Genomic DNA, 24,461 nt, shown 5'->3' with positions numbered 1-24,461 from the left:
GAAAGAGCAGTGGGTATCTGTATTAGAATTGGCTGTGATGATCTTAAGGTACAAATTGAGACATTAGAGACTTGTGCATGCAAAATCTCTTTTGGATAGGCCAAGTGTTTTGTTAGGAAAATGAATCATTTGAAAATACGTTGGGGGAGAGGGAGGAAGAAAACAGTAGAAAAGCTTTATTTTTAGAGGAATAATTCAGGAATGGTAATTAGCAAGTCAGTGGAATTCTACGAAGGGCTGAAGGTCTCCCTGATTCTTGTATGATTATCCTGAAGTCCATATACAATATGGACAGTTTTCCGTCTCTCGTGCTTTTTTTTCTTCCAACTCTGCAATCTTGCTTTTACTTCTGTATGTGCAACAGTGGTGGTTTCTCAGTGACTATCTTCTGGTTAATGTATGCAAGTCCTTCCCTTATCTGAGAGATATGGAGCTAGAGATATTTTTGCATGTGTTCATAATCCCCTGCATTAGAGGGGTAGCTGGCTCTTAGTGTATGTTGCAGGGGACTGTAAAGCTGCTTTTTGAAAGCCTTGCTTTGCTGAGCTCTTGGAAGCAGATTCTGAGGTACTCGAACCAAGCAGCCCGTTTGCTGCACAATAATGCATTGCCCTAGAACGCTTTAAAGGTCTGTCTTCCTGTTGTGAGGAAACTTTTTAGCTTTCCGGCTTTATTTTGGAGTTGTAATTTTTACTTATAACCTAGCAACAAATTTATATAATATCTTTTTTGGGGATAAACATTCTGTTTTAATTCAACTTTTTTCTACCATAGTTTTTTATTGCAGTGTGGCTAATGGTTACTTTTATTTCATGAAGAATAATGCTCTTTGAGGTTTTCTTTCATTAGAGTTTGTTGTAACATGTCCTCGCAATAGAAGGAGCGTGCTGGTTTTTAATCTGTTCACATTGCTGTCTCCAAATCAAGCAAATCTAAAAAAATTTTTCATAAGACATTTCCTTGCTGCATAGGCTTTTTGTATATACACACATAATAATTTTAACTGTTAAAAATTCAGCGTAAATGAGCTGAGGTATTTTTCTTCCAGAATCTGAACTGTGCGTGTCTTAAGTGTCTTCCAGCGTGCGTATTGCACTAAAAGCTGGGAGTGTACATTTTGACCTGATTTAACATAGAATCTAGCTTCAGTGCTGAATATGCAGTTTATCCTCCCTTTCATTTACCTAACTCTGCTATGTATCTGCTTGAAGGCAGAGTTGAACTCATCAAGATACCGCTGCTAGATTTAGATGGTTTTGTAGCATCAGTCAACAGGTTATGCCCTCTATTGTATGTAAAATACTCAGACATGAATTGGAAATCAAAATACTATGTGACCAAACCATTCTTTCCCCACCGCCACCAGTAGTACTTTTGATTTGCAAAGAAGTCAAAAAATAGTAATGAGATAGCAGGTTTTGAAATAGTATTTTATACCTCTTAATCTCAGGTACATAACAAGAAAGGAAGCTGTTAAATAGCAAAACAAGACAAGAGGGACACAGAAATACAGTAAGTGTTATCCAGTCTGTTATATTTGTGTCCTTTTTGTCCTTTTTTTTTCTTTTTTTTTTTTTCTTTTTGCGGGGGAGGGAGGTTCTTTGGTGGTTCTTCTGCTGGTTGTTTGCTTATTCTGTATTCTCTAAGTAAGCAGATGATGCAGTGTGAAATCAAGGCCTAAAGTGAATATCCCATGTTCAGTGCGCAGGACACTTTCACAGGCGCAGCATACTTTGTAAATTGATTTATGGGTGGCACTTGTCAAAGCAAGTTCTGATATTTAAGTTCGGAATGCTTTAGTGAGGTTTTAAGTATTGTCTTTGAGCATTTATTGTTAGTACGTTGGCTATACTTGCATTATTTTATTCCTGGTTTATAGCTTAGATAAGAGCTAGAAAAATCTAGTGTCAGTCATATGAGCTGTATTGGAGAAGTGGTTTTTTTTGGTTTTTTGGTTTTTGTTTTGTTTTGTTTTTGTTGCAACGTCCTACCGTATTGAAATTAGCATTGGAATCTGTTCACCAATTAATTTTCCATGTGGCCAGGGAATTGTCCCATTACATATCGTGTTGATACTTGTCTCACAAGAGTTCAGAGAAGTGTCATTGGCCATTGGGTTTATCTGTTTAAAATCAGACTCCTCATTCACTAAGTTAACTTCCTGGAAATGAATTTAGAACTGGAGACAGTGGTCATTATTTCAAAATAGATTCCTTGTTCAATGTGTTATGTCCCCCTTCTCTTTCCAAAGCTCTGCCAGGTTAAAAATAAGTAAACAGACCGTCTTTTCAGTTGTTTTCGTATTCCATTCCTGCACACATAGTTTTCATCTATTTCAACTTGGTATGTGGAACTACACTAATTAATATTTTTGTAACTTCTGTTACAAAGCATGTAACCTATGGTGACACTTGCAGGGCACTTGTGAAAGCTCTCCTGACTTTGCCCAGTAATTCCTGAAATCTGGGATAGTGATATCTGCTTTCTTCCCCTGTGTAGCAGGTGACCAAATAACGTATAAAGCCCCATTTCTGTCTTTAGGATAGGGTAGTGGAAGGTTAAAACTTGCTGATAGTGAAAGGGAACCAGAATTAAAACTAGGAAGTGCTCAGCTCCTTGTTTCTGGTGCAGTCGGGTGATCTCCATCAGCTCTGTTTTATCAGGGATTGTACAAGTTTCTTCCACAATACAGCGAGGCGAGGCCTAAGTGCTGCCTGTTCTCAGCAGGCCGGAGGTGGCACGCACGGAGCCTGTGGAGGGGAGAGGTGGTTTTTTCCTGGCACATCAGATGGGTTTTCAGCTCGGTCTCTGAGCTTTTGGATTGCAGCGGGCAAATGATAGTAATATGGATGAAATAATTTAAGGAGTGAGGGGAGTCTCCTGCTGTCGTCTGTCTGCTCCGTTGTCACGTTCCGCCCCTCTCCCCAGCCCCCGGCATTTCTCATTGTTTTGGAAGTTAAGGAAACTTTCTGTTAGACCCGTGACAGACCTGCATGGTGTCTTTGTGGAGGACATTGGAGCTGTCACACCAGAGAAAAGCAGCTGCCGGATCCATTTGTTACTGGTTGTGTTAGAAAGTACATAGTTCTTGAAGAAGCAGCTTTTCATTTTAGGTTTTTATCATAATGCTAGTTGGTTGGATTTTTTTTTTTTGGTCACATAGGAGGTTTATGCGTTGTTGATGGACTGTGTTCATACACAAACTCATTTATCCTGTGATTTCCCGTTTCCTCACAGAAAAGTTTCTGTGTACATCTCTCTGGTCCACAGAGTTACAAAGTGTGGTCAAGTGTATTTGTAATTGCAGTGTCTGAGCTAGGAGTCTTTGTATAAATAACCTGAAAGTAAGTTTTCAGACTTACTTTGTTTTGTTCTTGTAGAGTTGATTGGAAGTTCTGTATTTTCAGACTTAAAGTTGTTGAGATTATCTGAAGTATTTTGTTTAAAAATGATAGACTGAATTCTTAAAATACAGCTGTGTGGATCTCTCCTCTTCTTTAGTACTTTCTTGTCGGAAGTATAGTTGGAAATGTATACATTGTGCTGTCTTGCGGTGTGTTTCCTTGTTCTTCTCAGGTCAGTCCTTTGTAAAATCCCTTTGGTCACTGTTTGGAAACAACAGTTCCCAACAAAGAGTTTGCTGCAAGGCCATTAGTGGTTTAAATGGAGTCGTACCATGACCCGTGACAATGTGATGTTTCTTCGTGTTCAGTTAAGATAAATGAATATAGTGCAGGTGATCCTCAAGGCAAAAAGGAAGGGGACTCTTGTCTGGGTTTATTTTTAGCTTATCTTCATTTTTGTGAGGTTCTTCCCCATCTGTGTGTTCAATAGACCCAGCCAGGCTTTGGCTCTGTAGTCTTTCTTCTAGGAACTGTGGACAAATACATGGCTTTAATGACTGAAAATACTCTTTCCAAAACAAAACGGTTGTTTATTTCTGGAAACATACGTGATCACATAATCCATAATCTTTTAAATTAGCTAGGACACCTTGGTATGGCTGTTGCCCAGAGCCCCTTGTCTAATCTTGGGTCAGTGACTCACCCGTGTTCCCTGGGTGCAGTCAGTCTCTCTGGGTCTGTCCGTCTGTCTCTCACTGTCTTGCTTTCTCTCCCCGTTTCCCCCCACCCCCTTGTGTTTTTTCCCTGCTTGTCTTTAGAATTCTCTGATTTGGAGAGGCAGATAATCCAAAATAAAGTGGATTTCAGCACTAGATTCCCTGTTGTTCATTCACACATTAGTCATTAAGATGACCGTTGCCTGATTCATAGGATCATAGCCAAATTTAGCTTGGAAGGGCCCTCAGTATCCCGAGTTATAAACAATTAATATTTGTTAGCTAAGGTCAGCCAAGCTATGAAACGCAAGGAATCGGAAGCAGCATTCATTAAACTTAATCTTTTGGTCTGTAGCCATGTCAAACTGTGAAGTCAACCATTCATTTCAGTGGAATTTGAATGTCTTAAGTTTAAAGACGATAATTGAGCCATATTGTAATTTGCTAAAATGCAAATACACACTTATTGATCTGGCAGCCTGGTTGTAAGCCTCAGCGGGGTCTGATTTCAGTCTAATCGCAGGGGCTTGTGTAGGAGAGGATTTGGGAATCAGGGAGGAGAAACAAAGGAAGAGAGCCCGTTATCTCTAGTTTAGTGGACTTGAGCAAATAAAACACTGGAGTGGTTAGCTGTACAGGAGGGAATTACTCCATGAAGTCAGTAAATACATGGGAAAATCACGTAGTTACAGTGTCTCTCTTATTTTTCAAATTTTACCCTGAAGTGGAAATAAGACGTTGTGCTTATTTCAACACAAAACAAAAGAGACCCACAGCTTGAGGTAGGGTCAGGAGTACAGTTTTGCTTATGCATGGACAAATCCTGGTGTGAATTCAGGAAATAATTACTAAGCGACAATAGTTTCATGTTTTTGAAGTGGAAGCAAAAGGGAGAGGATGACATGTACGGAAGCCATGGGGCTAGTGCAATGAAAAGGGGTAGGAACAGTGAGCTGGGTAGGCTCTTTTTGGCTTGCTGTTAGGCGAGTTCTGTGGTTGACTTAAACCAAAATGTCAGAACTTAAAATTGTCATTTAAAGACCTGGAGTTTTAGGAGGTTAGTTACCATTTTGTTCTGTGGAGCATGGACTCCTTGTGTCAGGCCTTTCCTTATGGTTTGGTAGGATAAACATGCCCAGTAAGGAGTGCCTTCTTTCTGGTTTATACCATTTCCTCTTCTGGGTCTTCTTGAACAATACATTCTTTAAGATAATTTTCAGGTGTGCCGTTTACTGCTTTTTATGATTTTGTAAATAGTCTCATTTGTAATTGGTTTGGCTACGTTAGTACACCTGTGTGTGGAAAATCTTCCTGATACAGATAAAGCTTACATCACTTGGACACTTGGGACATCTTACCCAGAAGAGGTGGGAATAGAAACTGTTGCAACTGTTGATTAGTTTAATTGATGGAATCAATTTATTGGAACAATTAGAGAATGTCACTCTAATCCAATGAAATACCTGAAAAATGAATAAAATGTTGGAGCATTCAATGTAGAGAGTGCCTTCGCTACTCAGTTAAATTGCAGTGCTCATTAGTGGTAGTCTTTCAGCTGCATTTCACGACAGGTATTTCGTGACAGCAGACACCACTTGTTGCTTTTATTTGTAGACATATCTGATTTTGTCTTTCTGGTCACAAATGTGTGAGGAGACTGAAGTCCAAGGAGGGGATCATGGCAAAATGAACAGTGACAACATTACAAAATGCTGTGAGGGAACAGTTCCCCATTAGACTTTATTGGGGCTATAACAATAAAGAAAAGTTTCATCTTCCTTTGGGAAGGTTAAAATATGCTTTTGTAGTAGCTGTGTAAGAGATTGGAACAAACAAGACGGTTTTGAATTTACAGCTACGGCATCTAATCATATTCAAACCCAGTTTTCTTTCTGTAAGCAGAAAAATGCCCTGGGCTGTCTGCAGTCCCTTCAGAACAGGGTGCTCAGAACAGAAGATAAATTTGTCCAGTAGCTCCTGTTTTGCACACTGTTTGCCAGTTATTTGCTAAGTACTCCAACCGTGCACTCTGATGCGTGCTGATCCGTTGGTGTGTTTGCTGGGGAGCAAAGGTGGCAGGACTGGGGATGTGTACTCAGCATGGAGTGTCTCCTTCCAGCTCTTCTATGTCCAACTTGCCTTGCAGGTCATTGTAGGTAGCAGCCCTCCAAAGGGCCGTGGAAGCCCACCTGCGGTCCAAAGAATCGTACCGCTAGCCTTTTCCAGTAGAGCCAGGTCAGAGTATTTATCACTGAAGAGTTCCTCCTAAGAAGGAGAATAGCTTTTGGCAAAACTGATTAGCTCCTGTTTCTGCTTGGAGCCTGTATCAGTCTAGCTATGATGAAGTGAGCCCCCTTTCAGAGAGTAGTCCTCAAAATTGCCCAAAATCGCTGTGAACTGAAATTTCCTTCCTTCCTCAGAAAGAATGAAATTTGGCAGCATATATTATTGAATCTTCTTTAAAATGCAGGTTTGAAAAGGGGCTGTGACAGGAACTTGCATAGATCCCCACCACCACCTTCTGTTGCTGTTGCCAGGAGGGATGAGTTCAGGTGCCAGCTGATGGTGGTTTTGTTAGTCACATAGGTGGCACGTACCTTTTAATAGACCGCTGTCCTTTACTGGTGTTGCAGACAGACTTTTTCAGGCTCTCGACTGCATTCTTTTTTAAGCAGTAAACATATGTTGTCAATTTGCACTATCATATTTGTTAAATCCATTTTTTTTTAAGCTTTGATTGTATGACTAGAAGCTTCCAGTAGCTTTTCAGAGGCTATTGGAAGCTTCTAAAGTTTTCATCTATGATTCATCACAGCTCTTCCCAGTAGAACTTTGTTGTTTATTATGTAAGTTAACAATGCAAATGTAAAAGCAAGGAATGGCATCAGGAACGCAACTTTACTTGAAGTACAGCTTAAACGTGAAGAGTACTCTGAAATAAATCTGTGTAATTTAAATTGTTGTCCTTAAAGCTCTTCTGATTTTGCTTAATTTCCTTTTGTGAAGTGCAGAATAAGTTTGCTAAATCAAAACTGCATGTGTCTGTGGTTATTTTGTATTCATTTAGTGTGAGTAAGTTATATGTGGCAATCAGCCTAGGGTTTCTAATCCCGAACAAAACTCTGCTGCTTGAGCTGATAATCCATAACTCATCACTAAGGGTGAATAACTGGTGTCAAGGATGGTGGCCCAGTTAAGACTTAGGTCGGTCCACTGTAGCTGAAGGCTGAGAGAGGTTACACCCCACGCAAGTGTAAATTCTCTAATGGATGACAGAAAATTAAATTGCTGACACAATTGATGTTGGTTAAGAATTGAATTGAAGTACAGAAAAAACAATTCTGTTTCAGGTGCTTGCGTGTGCCTGAGTACATTTTCCCCCCATATAATAGGTGTTCTGTTTTCTATGGCTTTGGTGTTGTGGGGGACTTCTTGGGGCATTTTTCAGGTAGATAAAGTAGCTGGTTTGTCTGGTGATGTAGAAGTATAACAGTGATGCTGTGGGAATTGGATGCAAGTGCATTCAGGGAAACAGAGTATATGAAAAGGACATGATGTAAAGGGTTGTTTGGAGGAATTCCGGTGGTAGAAGGCAGAACATTCCTTTCTGTGTAAGCTGCCCCCCTCGTTCTCCAGTTCCTCTGTTTTGGGGGGGAATCTACAATATTACCTTGTGGAGGAGCATTATTCATCCATGCATTAGGTAGATTGTGTTGCATGATGTGTAACCATGTATGAAATGAGTCTTACTCCTGTTATATTTTTAGTACTTTTATTATTTATTTTGTAAATCAAGATCATCTGAGGACCCCAGTTTATGGATCTCACCTAGGCACCATTTTCTGAATGTCCAGGATGTGGATTCTCTTTTATCCCTCATAGTGTCCTTCCTAGTTTCTTTCTTTTGAAAATAAAATATAGTTGAGGTATTGTCTTAGAGAAAAAGGTTAAAAAAAAAAAAACCACAACAACTATGTGTAGAAGCAGAGAGCCAAATAGGAAGCTGTCAACTTAGCTTTACTTTTTTGGTCCTCTATTTGCAAATTTTTGTTTCTTTTTTCAGCAGGTTTAATGTCTTTTTTGTTTCATTTCAGCATAAAAATAAACCACATGTGGTGACCTTAGCTAGGAGCCACTCCATCTCCTCGGCAGCTGCTGCTGCACGCTGCTTGTCTGACAGACGGGGCTAGGTCATGGTTACCAGAGGACACCCTCATGGTTGTAACCAAGCTGTAAATGTCACTGAGATTGTTTCTGAATGCTTATCACACGTGTATCGCCGATTCTGCAGTAGATAAAGTCAGCCAAAGATTCACTGGGGAGTCGGGGCTCCCAGAAGATGAGTTTTAAAGCCGAATAGCATCAAGAGTAGTGACATGCATCCATAAACAGTGGTGGTGATTTGACAGTTACGTAGCCCTCAGTTACTAGCCCTTCGGTAGAACCGACAGCACGCCTGCAAAGATTGTGAGGCCTGTTTCAGCCCTGTTAATGTTGTCTCGAGCTTGGGCCTGCGGTCTGAAAAAATGATAAGTGTTCAGTGATTTATTTTATAGTCTCAGGGCACTTGGGCTGGTCTCTGGTAGCCGTGAACAATTTTCCTCCCTCCCTTAATTAGGCCTGAGCTTTAGGTTTCTCTCTACCAGGTTTAGAGAAATGAGTCGGAATTGTAGGGTTTACAAAATGTTTTTCAAAACCTTGGCTGCAAAGGAGGTGCGTTTTGAGTGCCAGGTCTGTCGTGTTTTGGTACAGAATAAATGATTCAGTGCACATCTGGTCAGTCTGAATGGCAGATACCATATTCGTACCTTTATATGGAAAAGCTGAAAGCATTTTGAAATGTAAGAAAGAGAATTTTGAGTAATTGGTTTAATTAAATAATACGTACATCCTGTGTTTTCTATCTCTAGACCTGTGGTGCTAGCTGTCAGTGAACCAGTGTTCCCCAGCTGGGTGAGGGTCCCTCCAAGCCTGCTGTGTTGGCTATACGAATGCTACAAAAGCGCCAAACAGTATTTCAGTTTGAGTGCGTGTTTGCAATTTGGGTGACAAAGTCGTTTGTTTAATCACTATTTGGAAGGAAACCTTTTGTCAGTGAGCTGTGCTGTTTAGTAATGTGATAGTGTCAAAATGCCTATTAATCTGTAACATTAATAGCAGGCTGTAAGGGGAAATGGAATTTCTTCTTCTCATTTGCACAAACATTTTTTCCTCATGTCAGTGACTCTTCCTGACCTTTTTACTATGTTGTTTTATTAATGCAAACAGAAACCTTAGGGGAAAAAACACCCAGTTGTGAATTCTTCAGACTAATTTTACTCTCTTTGGTTAGCGACCTAACACCAAGAGGATTCAAATATAAAAATATCTCACTATTATTCCATTTCTAGAAATATTGTCCAAGAGGACACAGCTTATTAAGAAAAAAAATAAATTATGTGGTTTCTTTTTGATGGAGGAGAAAGAAAAGAGGGAGAGGAAGTAAAATGTGGGCAGGAGAATTTCTGTGAGATAGACCCGAAAGCCAACTTTTGTGATTAATGACCAATTGTGACTCTGCACATTTAATTAGGAAAGTGTCATTACACTCAATTAGCGGGGCTGCCAAATAATCTGTTTAATACTCTGGTCTTTTTTTCTCTAGGGTTTTGCAGACAGTCCTCATTACAGTGATCACTTGAATGACAGTCGATTAGGGCCCCATGAAGGATTGTCCCCGACACCTTTCATGAACTCAAATCTGATGGGTAAGTAGGTAATTCTTTACGAGTATCCCCTCAAAGCCTCTTTGGTCAGAAAGAGACATTTTTCATTCCCTTGTCTAGGCCTGACATGTCAAGCATCTGGAAGTTGCTGTTTCTCATAGCAACACTGACTTTCCTATTGAAATCTTTTTACGTTGGGCAAATTCCTCATAAAGGCCATTGTCCAGGACTTTTTAGAAGAAAGAACCACCTAGATTTTGTCAAGTTGACCTAGAAAGCTAATATATTTTGATTTGATTTTTACATTTCTCTTGTAAATTCTAAGTTACTTTGAAGCTGAGTTTTCTTTAACTTTTGCTGAGAAGACATATATAATAGCTTTTAATTTGTGTTTTTAAAACCAATTTTTTTTTCTAACACTGGTTCCTGACCTGCCTACCAATTTTAGTCTTTTCGTCAGCTAATAATTTGAGGGCTCTGATTTTCTAATTTCTTTTCCTTTTTTATGTTAGAAAAGTTGTCACTTTTAAGACATAGATGTAAACACCTATTTTGCTAGGCAAATGTATTTGTTGCTTCCAGGCCTGTGGGTGTCCAACATTTTCTGCTTTTGAAACTGGAAAAACAAGCAAAATGTCTATTAAATTGTGGGCTTAGGTATTGAAAGCTTTTGCTTCATTGCCTGCACTTTTGTGTTACCTGAAACATGTTATTATATTCATGGCATTGTTCAAAACTCATCTTCTCCCTGTTCCAGTTTGGAGCATAACAATGTTGATTTCAAAATATTTATTGTTTGGCAATACATGGTCTTGGGAGAAGTTTTTTTCTTGCATCTTAAGTTTAGGGATGACTCTGTTCTGAGTTTATATATTTGACATTGTTTCGCTTTATGTATTCTGCGTCTTGTAGACATGACCTATTTTGTGATCTCAGTATTGTCCTTTTAAGACATAGCCGTGGTAATCTAAGTGGATTACCTAAATCCAAATCCTGGTGGTCTGCAATTTCTTTTGGAAATCTTTCTACTTTGCTCAGTCTTTGTTTACTACTTTAATTTTCTCTGAAACAGAGGCAGACAAAGCATAGCTATTGCTGAAACCAGGATTTTGTTTAGACCTTCATAAATGAACCTGAAACGATGTAATTTTAAAATGACCATCTCTGTAGTCTTTGTTTAGAGAGAGTACATGTCAATTGGCCGGTTACACATATATCTGAAGATCGTACAGCTAAATGTAGTTTCCTTTAGTTCTTTTGATAAAGCAGAGTAGCGCTTCCCCTCAGTACTGTTTCAAATAGGTTGTCTTTTTTTAAATACAGGGGACTAAAAAGAGAAATTACTTAAATTGCTTCTCCAGTATTTTGATCAGTAGTGTGTATGGAATGGCACTAGGCTTTGTAGCTGATAGTGATTTTATTTTACAAAAATATATAGCAGAGTTTGATTATTTTTTTTAATTTGTATTACCAAAGGCAAACCATTAGCTCATGCTTTTATTTTGAGCCATAGAATTTCTGAACAATATATGTCTTCAAATACATGAAGAAAATAATTGGTGCAACTGTATCTTCCTAGTTTTTCAGTTTTATTGAAGAGATGTCTAGGTGATTCCATTAGACATAATAGAATTGCATCCTTGGTACAGATTTGAGAAGACGCAAGAATTAATGACTTGCAAGATGTGTATGTGTCAGTCACTTACCCAAAGCAGCTGTGAACTGCAATAGTTTTGTAATGCTTTGTGGCTAAGCAGTTCTTATGGATTTTATGATAGAACTTTATTTCCTTCTATATGCAGCAAAGAATTATAGAAAGCTTTCAGTATATATCTTTAAGAAACGTGCACCTCAAAACTCTCAAAGTATGTGTTTAAAAAGTGTTCTACCTGTGGTTTTTGGCTTGTCATAACAAAAAATTATATTCATTTTACATGTGTTACAGTATAGGATGCAGCTTTGTGTAACATACGTTCACATGAATTTTTGCAGCATATCTTAAGTTGATACTGAAAGTTTGGAGAGAGGAATTATAAAAGCTGGAAAGAAAAACATTGAGGAGTAGTTTTCTGCATAGTACCACTGTCTGTGTTTATGGGGGCTTTTTGAGATTTGTTCTTAAGTTTTTTAGACAAGCAAATCTTACACACTTTGTTAATATGAAATTGTGGACATGTTCCTATAAATAGAATGAGAACATCAGTTTTATTAGTTACTGTAGATGATATTTAATGCGTTGATTGATTATTCTGGGATCTTCAGAGGTGAAGAGAAGATGGAGCCTAAGAACATGAACTTGAGCTTATAGGAAATCTCTCTCTAGATTAATAGGAGTGCTGGAGCGTCTGGGCTTCCACACTGAAGATCTGAGAAACACATCCCTTCCCAACATTTCATCATGACTGAAATAAATCTCTGAAATAGTTAAAAACTATTAAAAAAAAAAAAAAAAAAAGAGAGCAACAACATATTTCACCATTGCTATCAACACTTAAGAGCACCATTAAAAGAAAGAATTGTGTGTCAAGGGGATGTTGTTATTTTGTGTATTATGTTCAGCCGTAAGCATATTTGCCTGAAGAGATAGCGGATTATAAAGTGCCACTGTCTTTCATGATGGAGCTCTCAAACATTTTAATGATCTTGTACGTTGCAAAAGAGAGAAATTTTGTCTAACAAGAGTTGATAATGATTCAATAATGAACAATTTGCCACAGAAAGATGCATTTCCATATCCATTTAGATATTTTTTGAAGTGTTTTGCAGAGGAAGTAAAGCTATTATGTTGGATTGGTTAGTGTTCTTCACTAATGAATTCCAGAATTATCCTGTTGATTTGTTAGTATAAAAAAAGAGGGGCTGTTGCTGGTATTTTAAGTAAAACCACTGAATCCTCCTCCACCAGCATAGTCTGTTAGTATCCATAGAGATATGTAGAAAATCAGGCTAAGATATATTGGTGGTGTTGTAGCTCCATTTAGGCTTGATAATCTTTGCTTATTCAACACTTTCTTTTCTAATTACATTCTAGAAAACTATTCACAAGGATACAGGATTCTTTTCTCTGTAATTGTGCTGCTTTTTAGTACTTTGCACTTGCAAGGAGGGGTCAGTTTTTGCTAGGACCCTTCAAGCATGTGGTATTGTACCTTCTGTTGTACTGCGCCCTGGACTTTATTCTGCTGAGCTTTTCTGCTAATGCTTACCAGGAAGAAAGAAAGCAGATCATTCTGCAGTATAGCTTAAAGGGTATTTTGTTGATCCTTCTTGAAAATTTGAAGTGGATGACTTCATTTCTTTTGTGTGTCTGTCTTTCTGCAAGAGGTAGAAAGGATAAAGGCAAAACTTTGGTGCTCCATGTTCATCATCTGTGTACTACACAGTTCCACAAGCTTGTACATGATAAAAAGTCATTTAAAAATTTAGTCAATAGTGAGTGAAAAGGTGATGGTTGAATATAAGCTTGCCGTGTTGAAATTGGTCCCTTGAAGTAGAGAGAGAGATCATTCTTCCAAGCTTTCCTTCAAGTGTACTTCCTTGTTTTCTCATTGTTTCTTTAACTAGCTGCATTACAGTTTAATTGGATTAAATTTTAGAGCTCTGAGTGTTCCTGGACTAGCCACAGGGTTTGAAGACCTGTAAACCAAGATAACTGGAAACTGTCCTAATCTGAAATTCTGTATGTGTGGGAGTGGAGGATTTTAGGTCATTGGCATCTTCCCAACCTCACCTGCTCACTGACTCTAGCAGACCCGCTGCAGGGTTGTGGCCACTAGATTATTTCCTATCTCCTGTTGATGTTGTAACACTCACCGCTGTTAGTATCTGAGTGCGGTGGTGGCTCTGCTCCTCTCCTTGACAAACTAACTTCTGCTTCATGCTGTTGTCTTGTGGCCAGCATTAGGAGTATGGAGGACCTGACAATGCAGGGAGGTCAAGACACGCATCAGTCAGTATTTACGAGGGCAGAGTAGAAGCTTGTTACGGTAATTAGAGCTATAAATTACTCAGATTGTTAATCAAAGTATAGTTCTTTATACTGTAACTATTTATATGGTGACTATAAAGGGTAAGCCTGATTCTTGTCCTGATTGAAATAAAGAGGTGGAAGAACCAAACATAATACTCTCTAAGGGAAGCAGAGTCATACATTTTGTGTTTTTTTGCAGTTCAGTTTCCTTTAATGTTGGTTGTCCTCAGTGCACTTGAATCACTTGGGTGGTTTGTCATCAGACTTCACAAAACTGGGCTTCAAGTAAATCATATATATACACACCCCATTTATTTTACTCTCTATTAGTGTTTTACTGTCTTGCCCCGTGTAGCAGGTGGTTAGTAGGGATATGCTGGGTAGAACCTGCCGCGTGGAGCCAGGGGCGGCAGGAGCGGAGAGGTGCTTGGTGGACTGAGGGCAAATTCCGCAAATTTTCAAAGGCAGTCTATCAAGTTACTGTGAAACTGAAGGCCCATTTTGTGGATTAATTGTACAAGTGAGTGGTCAATATCTGGATTGGGATGCCTTCTGAGCTTACAGTTACTGTTCACTTAATTGGCTCGCTTGACTGATTGTGTGGGTTTGTGAGAGTGGCTGTGCTTCTGCCACTGTGTGTTTCAGACTAGTGAAATTACTATGGCTAATTTGTATTGTAAAATCTATTGTTTGACTTGTAAGTTAAGCACCCCAGTTGGCTTGGATAGTATTTTTAAAGATGAACATTAGGGATATTTTTTGCAGCAACCTGGTAAATAGCTGAAGCCTCTGTAAGCTTTGCAGCATTGATGTTGTTCCTGAACAGGTGAGGTGAGCCTTCTAAACCTTCATTTGGGAAAGGTTATTCTCAGGAAAAGGAGGGGCTTTTACACTTTAAAATACAGTTAAAAGAAGCCATGCGTCTAAATTGTTTCTCAGGTAAGAATTTAACTTCAGGAAAACTAGTTGTCTTCCTCAGTTGCACTTCAGTAAAAGAATTTTGGAATCGAACAGAGAGAGCGTATTATCAAATGGCTTTCTGGTGGTGCAGGCAATAGTAGGAAGCAAGCAAGGGTAAATAGTTATTAAAATGGCAAATGTTAAGAATGATGCCATTATATATTTTTCTAGGAGTCTTGTTTTAATTACCTTTTAGGAAGGGAGAGGACAGATGAGAGTAGTGAGTTGTCAGGCCTTGTATTTGTGCAAAATAATGGTTAGATTTCCTTGAATTGCCTTCTGTAGTCATTACTAATTTAACACATGGAATAAAATAGGCATCACAACAGAAATGATCTCCAGAGACATGAGTAATGGCAAGATTGATCTGAAATAATTTATATGCAGTTACATTGGTATTAACTTGGAGAATGGTGGGTACAGAATATTTTGAATCCTTCAGAGAATTCATTAGGAAGAAAGAGGAAAATGTGAAAAGAAGAAAATGACAAAATAGGGGCACAATAAATATAAGTGCTTCAGTTCATCTCATTTTACAGGAGTAGGGCAGTAAGTTGAAAGAAAATTATGAAGGGATAGCTAATAAGCTTTACATAGTGTCTAATTATCTGTCAAATATTATTGTAGGCTGAGAGTTCAGAAAAACTTTTTCTTAGTAAAAAAAGACGCAAGTATAAGATCATCCACAGTTAACAATGCTTAGGGGTTGCCCTCTCTGAGATGGGAGACCACGAACCGTAGATTGTAAACTTCCCAGTTCCTTGAAATGTACTGCACAGTAACTGGCACCATGCGGTTTCACATTTATGTGAATTTACACGTAAATTACAGCATTACATTTACATTTTAACAAATCAAATATTGTTTTGATTATTGAAGGTAAAAATACCAAGATGCTAACTCATCTATATGTAATACATCAAGGCTACTTTTCCCAAAATAAGTGTTGCCATTGCTTCAGCCCAGTAAAGCTTCATTTTTTGCTGCTTCAGATAGGCTTATGTTATTTTAAAAAATCAATTTTTTTCCAAGTCATTACATATCATGAATCTGGCAAATGGAGGATTTACATTTAAATTTCCTTCTAAGAATATTTGTTTTCCTTTTGGGGCATGTGACTTTGCTTAATTGCTTGATTGACCATATTTTTATATAGTATTATGGACTGGCTAAAAGCCTAATGTGGGTTTTGTAGAATTTTGTTGTTTATAATGAAAATTGCAAACCCACAGTCATGTTTTAAGCTAAATTTAAATTGTTTCTTCCTTTCTTCCAGATAACTATATGTATCACTTGCTTAATATATGAATACATATCTCCACAAATAAATGGAGGTCCTTTTTGTTTGTTTGTTTTTAAAACACTAGCAATGCGTGTGTTCTTTGGTTCTGGGGTATTTCTGCACCTGGCTGTGCCCCGGCTCTGCCATGGTGTGTCGGGCAGACGGGCTGTTGGCAGTCGTACCTGTAAGACCCTGGACCTGACAGGCTGGGTGTGCCAGCACAGAGCTGCTGATCTGCAGGCTGAACCTTTCTACAGTTGCAATGTTTTGTATCTGTTGGTACAGCTTCAGCTGTATTATTTTTTTTTTCCCCAGGTATTGCATTAAATAAATTCCACTCGCACCAAAGAATTGCTGTTATCTGCTCTTCATTTTCCTTTTGTGAAAGCTCATGGGTTTCTGGGAAATTAAATTACACAGTCATTTAGTGACAGTGCTAAGTGCAGGGCATTTTTACCCTTGGGTTTTTGCTCACAAGTGTGTGTGCTAAGCTTAGTATTCCCTTCTGTTTACCGCAATATTTCAATCAAATAGCTTTCCTAACATTTTTTAGAACACAGCAATACCTCAAGGCTTTCTGAAATGCAGCGGGGAGCTCGTGTCCCTCGTAACGTGATGCTGTAGCAGGTGTCCGCCTGTGCTCTCTCCCCCTTGAGACTCTCATCTTCTTCCCAGTCAGCAGCTGGGGCTAACGACCCTCCTCAGGTGGTGCTCAGGTGTGGCTCTGCCAGGTAGGTGCGGGGCCGCAGCTGCCCGGGCTGCCGCTGCTGCAGGGGCTGGGGCTGGCCGCATCCCCCCGTCGGGGGGGTGAAGAGGTGCGCAGCGGTCAGCCTTCCTCCCTCCCTGTCCGTGAGCGTGCTGGGGTGTAGGTTATCCTTAACGAGCGCGGGTGATGTGGTGTAAGCTTAGAAGGTTTTTATTGTCATCTCCAAATCAGTGTTGGAGTTCTTTTCAGACTTTGTCTGCAGTGCTGCGGCTCAAGCAAAAAACAGAAAGATTTTCTTTCTGGCAAGTAAGAGCGTGAACAAATCTGTCCTTGAAAAGTCCATCAAACAACGTGATTTAGCGTTGTGCTAGGAAGAGATGCTGATACCTTTTCACTGGATACTGCCAGTGCCACTGGTACCTTCTCAGGACTAACAGGAGTCTGCAAACCCACAGCGTGTCCCACGAGCAGCACTCGCAGCTCTGGTGGCCGGCGGGCAGTAGTGTCTAACAGGAGAAAAAAGGGGACCTAGTGTTAATGGGGTTGGAGGAAGAGGAAATATCACCTTCTTCAAAAAGGTCTTGCACTTAAAACCAGCATTCTTGTCATACTGAGTGATTCTGAATTGCCAGTGTGGGAATTTAAACATGCAAGTCTGTGGCTTTTAGATTTTGAAATATTTCAGTTCTGATAAAATTTGTTCTGCCAAGCTTGATTTTTAGTTAATGCAGTCTGGTACATTTGGGTGTTGATTTATGCACTGCCTCTGAAAAGGGGAATAAATAGTAATCTGCTGAAATTTTTAAGTCTTGCATTTCCTCTTTGTTATAACATGTCAGTGTAGCTGCTGTGGGGTATGTTTATCTGTTACAAGGCTCATCAGTGCATGAAATGCTGAAAGGGCATATTTCTCTCCTGTGGTTCCTGCCATCCCTGGGCACTTGTAGATGTGTTCCAGTGGAGGGGATCAGCTGGGTGAAGCTGTAGGATTTTAAATTTCAGTCTGTCTGAAGGCGCCAAGCCCCTTTGCAGGGAGAAGGGAGGAGGGGGTGATTCTTTCCCGTGCTGGTGATGTAACTTCCCCATGAGGGAGTCGCTTAAAGATCTACATAATAACTATTACCCTGTTCAAACAGGAGACTGCGGAAAGCTCAGTGGTGATTAAAAGATAATTTTGTAATTTTTCATGGCTTGTCTTTGTTTTTGCAATGAAGATGTTTGCTTATCGCCAGGTGCATAAAAATAATTTACTTAATCTCTATTTCATGCCATTATTTTATTTTCATTCTTGCATGCCTGTAGCTGCAGCCTGTCAGTCCTAGCAGTCCAGTTCTTTGTAAGTGCAGCAGCCTGCATCCTGTGGTTACATTCTGAACTGATCAACCAAAATGTTGTCACTAGGCTGCTTGTGCCAGAACAAGTGGCTTTTGTGATTTGGGGCATTTTAGTATTTGCATTAATATGACTTGAAGTTGTTAATAGTTTTCCTTAGAGGCTGGGTTTCAGAGAGTCAAATGTTTGTTGCTGCTGGAAACCTGACTTTGTTTAGATACACAGACGCTTCAGAGAGGAGACTGAACCAGATGAAATTGAACGAGCAAACCTATAGAAGATGTAATTTTATTTTTTCGGTGCATGAAGGTGTTGGACCTCTAACACTTTTGGTTTTGTGAGTTGCCTGAGTGGCCGCTGCCTTTTCCCTAGAGTTGTAAGCTGCTGGAGGTGTGCAGTGCTTCACCTGTGTAGCGGATTAATGGAACAAGTATCATCAAAAGAAAACAAAATTTTTAAATTTGATTTGGAAGATAATGTCTGGACACTTTCACTTCAGTCCAGTACTGCTTGAAAGTTTTGTTTCTGAAAAGTGGTTTAAAGATTTTTATGTAAGAGAAATGTGCAGAAGACCAGAGAAACTACAACTCCTCCTGCTAAGCAACTAATATCTCGCTTCGTTCGTGAGGCTTGCTTGGGTGCTGTCTTTTGACCCTTTTCTGAAGGCTAACGGCACTGTGGCTTTCAGATGGGTGCTCAGCTTCTGTCACTAACGCAGATATATGTATGTCGGGAAGTCAGCTGAAAATTCTGCGGAGTTATTTCTTAGGCATCCAGATGGAGGGTCACTTTGAGAAACAGAGACCTTGTTATCCGTACGTGTGGAAGCTTCCCCAGGGTGGCATTTGGTGGAGGAAGGGTGCTGTTTGGTTGGGTTGTTTTCCTTGGAAGACGCTCACAGGATGTGAGCCCCCCGTCTGAAGACGAAGGAGGAGAGAGAGTTGATCCAGCGTTATTTGTGATGCTGTGTTATATCCAGGGTTAAAGAAACTGACAGGATTTGGGATTGCTGCTACTGTTCCTTTAAAGAAAGCAGTAGCCTTAAGTTTTTACTGGTGAAATAAAAAAGGTTCATTGAAATGGGAATGGGGAAGAAACACAGCGATTGCTACTGAAATAAGTAGAGACTGATTTTACAGTTTTTTCTTAAAACTGCTGAGGTCTGGCCATGAGCCTTAGAGGCAGTTGGGAACCAAGGGCACTAAAATGTGTGTAAATGTAAATTGTGCAAATTGGGATTGTACAGTCCATGTGCAAAGCCACTACTATTGTCACAACAACTGTAACAGAATTTTAGTTGACTTCCCAGTGCAATAGAGGCCTCTAAAATAAAAAAATTAATTTATCTTGCAATTTCTTCCTCTTACACAATGGGACATAGAAAGTGGAAGTCTTGAGGGTAACATGTGACTTGTTAACAGTCTTGTGAGCTTCAAGGCTGATCCATGGCACCGGCATGGAATACCCCAGTGCATGGCTGTGTCAAATACATTTGTGGCATGTTTAAAAAAAAGTTCTGCAGAGATAGGAAAAAGTGTATTTGTACACTCTCGACTGCACTTGTGTTCTTGTACTGCACTTTTAACTATGTTTTCTGCATTCTAGGAGCAAAGGGAAGTTTGCCTGACTATTTTGCTGTGATAGTAACGCTTCTGTTTCTGACTGGATTAATTTCTTTCCTGTTACATCATTTATTTGTTTCATATATTGCTAGTCCATTACAAGCTGTCACCTCAGATTTTAATTTACTTATAGTGTTTTTTGGAGTCTTGAGATACTTTCCACCTTAAACTACAGGCTGATTGACCTGCTTGAATAGAGATTTACAAAAAATAATTCCTTACAGAGCCATATTTCTTAAATATGCCCTACCTATCTTAAAAAAATCATGTTGCTTTATGAAATATTGCAGAGAATTTTCTGATTGTGTCACTCTAACTTCAGAGGAGTGTGCAGAAGCTCATCTGTGTGTTTTACTATAGAAAGCATTTAGCACACTTCAACATTTATCAGTCAAAAAAATGAGAATTTTTTTTTTGCATATTTAAAAGGTTCTTTTTTTTCTTTAATTTTAGAGGAGATTTTTGTTTCCATATAGGTCTGTTGCATTATTTATACAGCTTCAGGTTTGAAAGATACTGAAATTGGTACAGATACGCGAGATCAGAACCTGAGCTCTTGCTTATTTTCCGTGATACAATTCTGCCTTACTTCGTACTTGGAGAAGTGTCATCCTTTCACCTGACGTGAATTAAGTCTTTCTTCTCAATGATAGGTGAGGTGATATTTTTTCCGCAGTGCTGTGTTCTGTGGCGAAAGATCTGCTAATACATTTTAACATCCCTCAAAACTATTTTTCTTTCCATCTTCTGGGATTTGTATTTTTAAGCTTAATATAAATGTCACTAGCATTACTAGTGTTTAAAATATTTCTTTATAAATACCAAAGCTGAGAAATCCACATGGCCATTTTTTCAGGTGTCTGAATCTATCCCTTTTCTGGGTACTTTGGGTTAAGCTACGAGAGCCCCATCTGAAGTCACTTGCTTGTGCACTGCTCCGTTTACCGTGCGCCACGACGTTGTTCTTGCCCAGCATCCTGGGGGCTCGGGGGGTTATTTTGTTTTGTTTGATTACTGAGAGTGGTGGGAGGTGGAGTGATGATTGGCATTGTCTTTTTGGTGCTTGGCTGCATTTCCTTGAATTTTTTTTTGTTCACTGATTTTATTCATCAGTGACAATTTATAAACAGTGCATGTTTCACAATGATTTCAGCCCTGAGCGCCAAACAACTGTATGATTTTGTTCCTTTGTTTGACAGCTATCTGGCACTAAGCCCTATGCACAATTGTAATGAATATTTTTGCCCAGTCTATGTGTATATTCTTTTTCATTTCTATTTTTGCTATTAAATTAGAAATATATCTTCCTGGAAATGTGGTTCAAAAAGTACATGGTAAGAAAACCCAACAAGTTTGTAAAGCTGTTAAATGAGTTGAGTATAAACCTGTTCCTCCAGTGCTTTGGAGCAGGGGGTAAAGGGAGAGGTGCCGGAACAGAAATATTGCTGGTTTTCATTGGTTCAGTGGCACAGTGGCAAAGGATGAAAAGGAAGGAAAAAGCCCATGTGTTTCTCCAGTTGGTAACCACTTTATGGAGGATCATTTTCTTACGTATGCACAATAAACAGTGGGCTTTCAGCAAAATATTTAGAACAGAGTAAAGGTCAAGAGCACTTTTTTAAACATAGAGGATTTTCTGTATTGATTCATCTCGTTTTACCTCCATAGAGGAAAATTTGCAGCACAAATGCCTTGAACTCAGTATACTTACTTGAGCTGGCTCTTCACTACTTGGTTGACATTCTGCAATGTGAAGGAGGCAATCTTCCCTGTTGATTGCACTCCTCCGAGTTTCTGTTTTATGTGCCTCCCCCTCTTCCCCCAGCAGACACAGCTTGGTTTTGTGATAGAGACATAGTGCAAATGCCAGGAAACCGATGTGAAATAAAACACCAAATTGAAAGGCAGTGATTCATCTGGAGAAAATGTTATCCAGGCCCCAGTAACTTTTTTTTCTTTTTTTAACCTGTGCTCTAAAGCATCGTTATTCCCTTGATGATCAATTTCAGCACTGCTATTGAGCCAAAAGCTATGTGTTTAGAGTTGCCACTGCCCTTCTATCTGATCTCTCCTGTTTTCTAGGTGGTATTTTCATGTTGCTTGTTTGTTCATGCAACACAATTATCTGACATTGGTCCAGGTTTTTTTCCTGCAAAAAAATGCCAAAACATCAGAGGTAGAAAATAATTTAAACTTTACACTAGAATCATCAACAGACTCATCTGTCCTCAAACCTATAATTTTCTGTAGGTTTACTGTGCGGTTAAACCTGTGTTTTTGTCCCTTGAACGCACCCATCTGGATCAGTAGGCGGCTCCACCTGGGCACTCGCATCAGGCGTGCGCTCAGCTGCACTTTGGGATTTCTCCTGTCTGTACCTGGCTTCTCTGTCTTCCTTGGTCTGTTGACTTTTTTGATCAGTTTAAGAAAGGCCGTTTTTTGTGGTTTTGCTCCTTGTAGATATATTTTCTTTTTTGTTTCCTTTATCTTAAATATAAAGAAAATATGTAAATCTGACTATGCTCTGTTGTTTCTTACGGTATGGTACGTACTGGCTGTAATACCTGACTGGTGAAATTTAGAGCATACCGTTCTTCCCATTCACTCTGCTTTTCTCTGGTTCTTTCTCTGTTACTGGCCGGTGCTGTCGGTGGGATACCGTGGTAGAGGAGTCTTCTGTTCCAGCGTGGATCTTTTTGCTTGTTTGTGAGACATTTGTACATTCAAAACTGGTGTCTTCTAAGTGGTGTTTAAGCGCAGGTTCTGAACAGAGGTGCTGTGTACGGTGGGTATTCTCCTTCACGGGACAGGTTACTGTGCACTGGCTTTGGAAGATCAAAACTGTTCTTGTATTGCAGGGGAGATGCAGTAATGCCTTCTCTGATCTCCTCTTGGAAGAGCTAGGAGTTGTGGTGAATGAACAAGAGGATAATAAAAGCCACTATAGGAAGATATATTTTAAAGTGGAAAAATAATCATTTGTTGACGGCCAAGAGCTAAACAAACCTGCAAGGCTGTGGCTTAGTTACATGGAGGAAGGAATATGAGGCAGATGTTGAAACATCCTTCGGTTAGACTCTGAAAGAGTGAGTCTGGATGCAAAATCAGTACAACTTTGTTTATTTCTGTGTTAGGTCAACAGCATGGGTTCAGATGTCCTGAAGGGAAACTTTGTAGTTTTCCACTGCAGAAATCAAATTCACATCCACATTTTTAGTGTCCAGTATTTTGTCATTTAAAACATGTCCTTTTCACTGAAGCTTCTGAGATGTGCGTGGATGGTTTTCAGAATGCTTGATCCCTTGTAGCATGTACTATGCTGCTCAAGGCAAGAATCTTTAGATGTCACAGTCATCTTGCCACACATGATGAATCACTTTGCCTAGAGATTTTCTGCCCACAAAGCCTGGGGGATGGTTCTGTCTCCCTAAGGATGTTCTGTTCGACTAGCCATCTGAGCTTACTCTGCTGTGACCAGTTTAGAAAGTACTCAATCCAAACTTTTTCACATTTTATTTCTGCTTGTAAATAACAAAAGGGGTCATACGGTATAAATACATATGCAGAGGACACTGCTGACCAAAATCACAAAGCTATAAACTTCTTTTGGTTTCAGGTTTTTTTTCTTATTTAATTTGTTACAAGAACGATTCTATGTCAAGTGATTTGTAAGTGCAGGATACTGTCCAAAATGTGTTTTCCTGTTTTTTTTTCTCTTCTTTTTCTTTATTGCTGTTAAACCACTGTGTTAATGAATTTCGTAGCCTTTCTGATTGTGTCTCTGTTTGGATACATTCTTTGCTTGTATTGGCCTGCAGCATTAGTGGCAGCTGGTAACAAAACCTGAAGTTTCAAGATACTGAATAGATACCTGGTCAACTGTCTTCTCTCAGAGGTCCATAAACCTGCTATGGGGAGCCTGGGGAACAACCCTGCAAAGACCATTTTAAAAATAGACATTAACATTTTTAGAATTTAATGCAATTCATACTTTTTAAATAGTTCAAAATTTGTAGCAGGTTAACTGAAATTCATATCCAGTTGTCCGGTTTTCTTATTCAGTAGTCTAAAACAGTGTGCATTGACCGTTTTGTTGTGGCAAGATGCATCTTTCCCATTTTTGCAAATTTATAACAATAAGCCACAGGAAGTGACAAACTACAGCAAGTAAATTTTATTTTGAGCTTTATTTTCTTCTTAGTTATTTACATTCTTGCCCTTCTTGCCTTTTTGCTTTTGTCTGTCTTTTTGCCAGGATGTTTCCTGTGTTTCTTGCCCTCCCATGTGAGCAGTGGCGTCCCTGACTCCCTTTGTAGCCTGTTCAAGGTCTGTTGTGACCAGGAGGTGGTGGCCCTTCGCCTTCTCTGCTCCCTCCCCCTGAGAAAATCCACCTCTTCTTCACAAGCAGACTTCTGCGGGGATTTTAAAAGGGGGTGGAAATGTAACTGCACATTACTAGATGGCCAGGGTTAATCTTTTGCATTTGTACCCAGAACCCCCTCTTCTAGCGTATGCTGGCTTGCTCCTTTCTGTCCTGTTGACCTGTTTAAAATATTTGCTTAAATAAGCATTGCTGAGAAAGCTGCTCATCTATTTTCTGTTTTCGAAGTCTACATAAAAAAATTTCCACAGACTCCTTTTTTCACTGAGGATGTTGATTTTATTTTTTTTAAATAACTATCCGTCCTGCAGAAAATATTTTCATTATCAAGAACAGCCTTTAAATATAAAATAGCTCTAAGCAGTGCAGGCGTTCTCTCTATTGTAACTTCAATCCGCTTTTTTTTGTTGAGAATGTAAAAGATATCAACTCCTTAAGAACCA

The 24,461-nt window shown here is 39.3% G+C and overlaps 1 protein-coding gene across 1 annotated transcript in view; it reads left to right on the top strand.

Moving 5' to 3' along the window:
* The window catches only part of LOC104466387 (transcription factor 12-like), a gene marked incomplete at its 3' end in the record, with an annotated part of 118,538 nt that overhangs the window by 52,190 nt on the left and 41,887 nt on the right, over positions 1 to 24,461 (top strand). The window contains exon 4 of the mRNA XM_010079781.1: positions 9,705 to 9,807. Within this exon, the coding sequence (XP_010078083.1) occupies positions 9,705 to 9,807 (103 nt within the window). The remainder of the gene's footprint in view (positions 1 to 9,704; positions 9,808 to 24,461) is intronic.

The sequence above is a fragment of the Pterocles gutturalis genome, unplaced genomic scaffold (assembly GCF_000699245.1).
Source record: "Pterocles gutturalis isolate BGI_N339 unplaced genomic scaffold, ASM69924v1 scaffold23629, whole genome shotgun sequence".
Lineage (NCBI taxonomy): Eukaryota > Metazoa > Chordata > Aves > Pterocliformes > Pteroclidae > Pterocles > Pterocles gutturalis.
This window is presented reverse-complemented; position numbering and strand designations above follow the sequence as displayed.